Consider the following 5,998-nt stretch of genomic DNA (forward strand, 5'->3'; position numbering starts at 1 on the left):
GGGGAGGGGTTCGGCCTGGCCAGGGGACACCCAGCCCTTGGGTGGGGGGCTCTGGGTGCGGGACCTGCCAGCCGTGGGAGCAGCCCCGGGGCCGGGTGGGGTGTCCTGGGTTGTGCCCCTCAGGAAGGGTAAAAAAACGGGGGGACGAGAAGGGATTTAAACCAGCCCCATCTCAGGAGGGTTTGGGACTCGACCCAAAACATCTGCCCCTCGCTGCTGTTTCTTGGTTTGTTCAGCAAGTGGTTCTCTGCTGTTAACGATGAAGATTTAAGATCCCAAGTGTGGTCTCTGCATGGACAGCGTGCTGAGGAGAAGGCACTTTCTTAGTGCCCCGTTAATTTTGAGGCTTCTGGTGTGCCTGGCTTTCAGGACTTTTCCTGCCCTGATGATGTCGGGGGAATGAAATGAGCACGCAGACGTATTACCGGAGTTAACCCGGGCAGTGTTTCTGCACAGATGCTCAGAGGGTGCGATGCAGCGTTTGTGCTGCTGCATCCCGCTCCGCTGCAGCGATGGGTTCCCCTCGGAGCCTGCCGGTGCTGGAGGAAAGCACCCAGTGTCGCTTTGGCTCGGCAGCACGGAGCATTCTGGCTTGCAGGGCCGTGGAGCTTTGAGCTGGTCCTGGGAGCCCAGCAGCTCGGTTTGTCACGTCTTTGTGGCACCAGAGGGACTGTCCCGGGGTGGAGTGAGCAGAGTTCCTCCTGGCTCAGCTGGGAGATTGCTAAATCTGTTCTGCCCAGGATCTCAACATAGTGGGAGGCAATAAGAAAAGGGGATTTTTGTGGTGTGCTGAGCTCCAGTGTTCCTGAACCTGAGCTCCTGGGCAGAACGAGGCTCTGAACCTCTTTTCTCCCCCGCAGAGCACCTTGAGTGATGCCCAAGAAGTTCCAAGGTGAAAACACCAAGTCGGCTGCTGCCCGCGCGAGGAAAGCTGAGGCAAAGGCAGCAGCCGATGCCAAACGCCAGCAGGAGCTGGAGGATGCCTACTGGAAGGATGAAGACAAACACGTGATGAGGAAGGAGCAGAGGAAGGTGAATGGCTGGGCAGGCGGAAGGCTAGCTAAGGCCGCGAGATCCAGGCTTGCTCAGGAAGGGTTGCTGCTCTTCCTCTGTCCCCCAGCTCTCCACGCGTTGTCCTGTGCTTAGTTTTGGACAGAAGAGCTGGAACTAGCGGCTTCTCCGGGAGCTAAAAGAAGCCGAGTGTGGGAGGAAGCGTAAGCTTTGATGTGTAATTCAGAAATCTGGTGGATCTTGGAGCTGACGTCCCGAGGGAGGCAGTAAAAGCTTTCTTGTCAGAATCATTTAAAACTGAATTAAGGGAAAGATCAGGAACTCTGCTGCAGGGCTTGATTTTTGACCAAGCGGTTCTTTAGCTTTTCTTCTTTCTTAACTTCTCTTTGATTTTTGTAGAAGGAAAAAGAAATCAGCAGGGTTATGGGCTAGAAAGGTTGTTTCTCCTCCCCAACTTGGTGTGCCCTGCATCAGGATGTCTCACAAAAGGTTCTTTCCAGTTTGCTTTTACCGGCTTGTTCCGCCCTGGGTGCCCGTTTGCCTCGGTGCTCGATAACCAGAGCACTTCTCTGCTCGTTCCTGGGTTGTTTGGGGTTTAACATTGCTCTGCAGCAGCCTTGGACAAATCTGCCTGCTGCTTTTGTGGATTTTTCTAGAAACAATCCTTGGTGATAACTTTTTCTTTACCCTTGGGCTTCTCGTGACGATGTAACTGGGATTGATGGGGTTACTGCCTTTGTGCTGCTCTGTGAATTCGCTGACCTCGGCGTGTGGGTCCTCCAGCATGCTGGCCGGGCGGGCAGGACGCCAGCGCGTCTCCGTGACCTTGCTGGCTGCGTGCTGCGTACATCTGCGTGAGTTCACCCCTAGTGCGTGTCCTGACGGTTGGAATGTGGAGTCCTCTGTGCTGCTCGCCCCGAGCAATCCCATAATGCTGCCTAATTACTTCCTGGAACCAGGATTTATTAGTGCTCTACTTAAGATTTTGCCAACAGTGACCTATTTGTCTGGGCTTCCAAAACAACCTCCTGCAGGTGGGGGGCATGGGAGGCTGGAGAGGGGAGCCGGGTCGTGGGCTGGAATCGCTCACTGGAAACCCAGGGAGCATCCCAGAGCCTCAGACTGGGTTTCAGAGAAACCAGTGAGGCCGTTTCCACTCAGCACCAGAGCCAGCCCCTCCGCTGCAGCAGCGCAGCCTGTTCTCTGGGTCTGAATTTCACCTGGATGCTGTGTGTTGGTGCGTTTGCTTCCCACGAGCACCCCCTCGGAGACCTCGCAGCTCACAGCAGCAAAAGTCTCTGCTCAGAGGAGGAGCTGTCCTGCCAGAAAAGCTCGAGTGTAACACGGGGCTTCTTCCTGCTGCGGGAGCCTCACGCAGGCACTGCTGCCACCTAAGCGAAGGCTGGGGCTTCGTGTCGGTGAGCAAATGGCCAACAGACAGGAAGGAGTGGGTTCCTGAGGGAAAATAAATCAGTGAAACCTTCTTCAGCTGCTTCTCCAGTGCCATCAGGCTGGAATATCCCCACGGAGAGCAGAAGGAGCTGCCTGTGCGCTGTCGCATCCCAGCAGGGAAGGGATGTGTGACTCAGATTGTAAATGACTTTCCAGCCTCATCCTGGAGAGGACAGAAACCAAACTGTTCGCAGGAGTCAAACTTCCCCGGAGAAGTGGCTGTTCCGCGGGTGGTGCTGGCGTGGAAACGGCGCTGCTGGCCCGGCCATATGCTGCGGGAGGGGCTGTGCCGCTCTCAGCTACAGCACCCAGAGGAGGGGATGGCGGGTGTGTGGGAGGATGCTCTCAGCACCTCGCAGTCAGTGCTGAGCAGCTCTTCCCGGCTCTTCCCGGGCGATGGCAGTACCACATTAGCAGCACCGCAGCACGCTCTGCATCCCTGCCCCGCCAGCAGGCAGGAGGGGCTGGAAGCCTTTGGGATGTGCTGAGATCAAACCCCCTGCACCCCTTTTAATCCCTTTTTCCCCCACGGGAACCCCAGTGAAATGGGTGAGAGCAGCCTTTGGAGCCCATGGCTGCTAAGAGAGGGTGACACTCGTTTGGTGGCTCCGTGATGCACAAAGGAACAGCTGAGCTGATGCCACCACCGTGTGCTGTGTGTGTTCCTCCTCTGGCGCTTCCGCACAAGTCACAGATTGTTGCCTTCCCTGGGGAGCTCTGGCTGGAAAGCTCAGGATCTGCATCCCTCTTGCTGGAAGACTCGGCATTTTCCCTGGGCAGCTGCTGTTCTTTTAACCTTTGGGTGTTTTCATCCTCTCTGTCTCTTCTCGCTCTTCCTGTGCAGGGTTAGACGGCTGCTCGGAGCCCGGCGCTCCTCATCAGCCTGGTTTCTCTCTCTGCAATTAGCTAAAGTGCATCTGCAGCCGCGTGTGCGTCCTGGGTGAAGCTGCGGACAAGCTTGGAAGGGTGACAGACTGTTCAGTCGGGGAAGCGTTACGGGAAGAAAGGAGCAGTGGGGACGCACAGGAGGATCTCGTTGGGTGGCACTGCCGCTGGAAGGACGCAGCCGAACTCCCAGTCTCCTTCCCAAGCTCCTGCCGGGCTGCCTGGCACCCTTCTCCCCTCCAGGCTGTGTGTTGCCTGGGCTCTGTTTGCCGAGTGCCTCCATGCCAGCAGAGCAGTTCCTCCTCGTTCTCAGAACCCCTTTCTCTCTGCCTGGTGTCGGCAGTGCCGTCCCACTGAGGTCTCTCCCATCCCTTCGCTCGGTGGGAATGGGGAAGGGAGAGCGTGCAGATGACGTGGGAGCGAGAAGAGGTTTTGCACTTGCGTACGCAGGGTCTGGGGAAAGATGCAGGTTAAACGCGGGTGAGTACTGGTGCTGGCAGAGCGCAGATGGCGCACGAGGGAGCGGTGACTCCTTCGGTGCGAGGTTTGTGCCGTTCTCGCTCCTGTTAGCCTCGGTCACGGGGCTGGCAGGCGTGTGTGCCGACAGGTCCCAGCTGCACCGGTGTCTCAGGCAGGTGAGCAGTGACTTTCTCTGCTCCAGCTCTGTTTCAGTGCAGAATTACCCAGCTGTGAGCCCGGCTCTTATTCAGATAAAACGTGAGACGGGTCCAATAACTGCTCTGTCCTCTTTGGAGGACGTCTGCACGGTGCCATGTATGCGATGCTGAAACCTGACGGCTTGAAGGAGCCGTGCAGGAGACAGAGATGGAGTGAACAGACACCTGACGACACCCAGCTGGGGTTCAGCCGCCAGAACCAACTTCCCCGGGCTCCAGTGTCCCTTTGCTGGTCACTTTGATGGCCTGTGGGCGATGGAGGGGGTGTTTGATCCCATCTCAAAGCTCTGGTGAACCTCAGGTAGCCCAGCGAGCACTTAGACACGCTCCAGGTCGGTTTTGCCCCGCTCTCTTTCCAACTGTGTCATTTTTTTTATTACTTTTTGCATTGCTTTGCCCTCTGGCATGCTTCGCCAGGCTGGTGGGAGGTTGATCGGGAGCGCTGCTGCTGCCATCGACCGCTCGCTCTCCTCCAGCCTGGCAGGTGGGAAGCTCTTCTGAAAGCTAATGAATTGTTCCCTGTTCAGGCGGCTCTCTACAAGGCTGGAAACTTGCATTTTAAGACACAAATCCTGGGGAACAGAAGGGTCCAAAGAAAGAAATCTCACCCCCGGATCCTCCCAGAGCCCTGTGGAGTGCTGCAGTGTTGAGGAAGAAAAGAATTAATTTCCTTTCCAGTTTTCTAACAGCCCTGTGGTACATTGCAAGTAGGCAAATCCAAGCCTCCCTTTCATCGGGACATTTAAGCTGATTCATAAAAAAATAGTTTGGTTTGGCCCAACCTGAGCAAAACGTTATAAAATGATGGCTTCAGGCCCCTTGGGCTTCGGGATGTGGCTCCGAGCTGCTGCTGTGAGCCCCCAAAAGGTGCAGAGCAGACCTGACGTGACGGGCCGCTGGGGAAACCTGAGCGTGTCGACTTTTGCAAGTCTTGTGACAAATTAGTAACAGTGCCAGCTTATTTATTTTCCACAAATAGAAACTCAATTGTGAATGCCAGAGAGCGGAGAGGCGCTTGCCCCGGCAGCTGGGAGAGGAGTCGCGGGCGGTCCCCAGCAGCACGCCGCGCGGGAGGAAGGCTCCGCGCCCTGCCTGCGCCTCAGTTTCCCCTTCGCCAGGTGGACGTGTCCTCTCTGGAGAGTTGTGTTTGAAAGGAGCTAACGGCAGCAGAGCGTTATCCTTGAATTTCTGCTCCGTCAGATGTGTCGTGGTGTCGGACAGGCTGCTGAGCTGGCTGCCGTGGAGGACAGTCCCCTCTCGGTGATGAGCAGGAGTAAAAGATAATCTTCTCTAACTGTAAATACTATTTCTGTTCCGAAACTTCGGTTGGTAGTACTGGCGTATCCACTCCTTATTTGTCTCTGGAATTATTCAGGGCACAGCCATGCCACAGCCTTGCCGAGGTGCTCGGTGCCGGCACCTGTGGGTTCCCTGTCGGGGTTCAGTCACCCCCGAGCTTTCTGGGGACAGTTTCTCTGCGCTCGCCTGTGTTCCAGGCACTGTCCCTGTATCCCGAGCACACGGTGCTGCTTCTCTTGCTCGTGCTTTACATCTGATTCAATGGCTTTGCTCTCTCTGACAGCTGGCCCTGCAGTGGTGGCTGTGGCCCTCCTCCTGCTTGGCACATCAGTCTCTCCGGTTTTGGGGTTTATCCTGCATTCCTCCTTACAACTGGCCAGTGCCCGGGCTGGTGGCAGAGCTGGCAATGCTGCCTGGAGCTGGCGATGCCACCTGGAGCTGGAGCTGTCCTGTGCCGAGGACGGGCACAGCCCCTGCAGCTGCTCTTGCTCAGCTCTATCCCTGTGAATCAGTTTTTAGGGGGTAAGCCAGCCTTTCCCCTGCTCTCGTGACACCGTTCCCCTTCTAGGAGCGGCCAAAGCCCCTCCTCATCTGGGAGACCCGGGACGTGTGTTTACTCCACGTTTACCAGACGAGGGAGAGGCCTGGGAGGGACGCAGCGGCGGGGAATGCCG

At 56.7% G+C, this 5,998-nt stretch overlaps 1 protein-coding gene across 1 annotated transcript in view; it reads left to right on the forward strand.

Annotated features, from left to right (window-relative positions):
- Nucleotides 1–861: 861 nt before the first annotated feature.
- CCDC124 (coiled-coil domain containing 124) overlaps nt 862–5,998 on the forward strand; it is a gene marked incomplete at its 3' end in the record, with an annotated part of 7,147 nt that continues 2,010 nt past the window's right edge. Inside the window, exon 1 of the mRNA XM_010077311.1 lies at nt 862–1,032. Within this exon, the coding sequence (XP_010075613.1) occupies nt 874–1,032 (159 nt within the window). The remainder of the gene's footprint in view (nt 1,033–5,998) is intronic.

This window comes from Pterocles gutturalis, unplaced genomic scaffold (genome assembly GCF_000699245.1).
Source record: "Pterocles gutturalis isolate BGI_N339 unplaced genomic scaffold, ASM69924v1 scaffold35803, whole genome shotgun sequence".
In the NCBI taxonomy this organism is placed as follows: Eukaryota; Metazoa; Chordata; class Aves; order Pterocliformes; family Pteroclidae; genus Pterocles; species Pterocles gutturalis.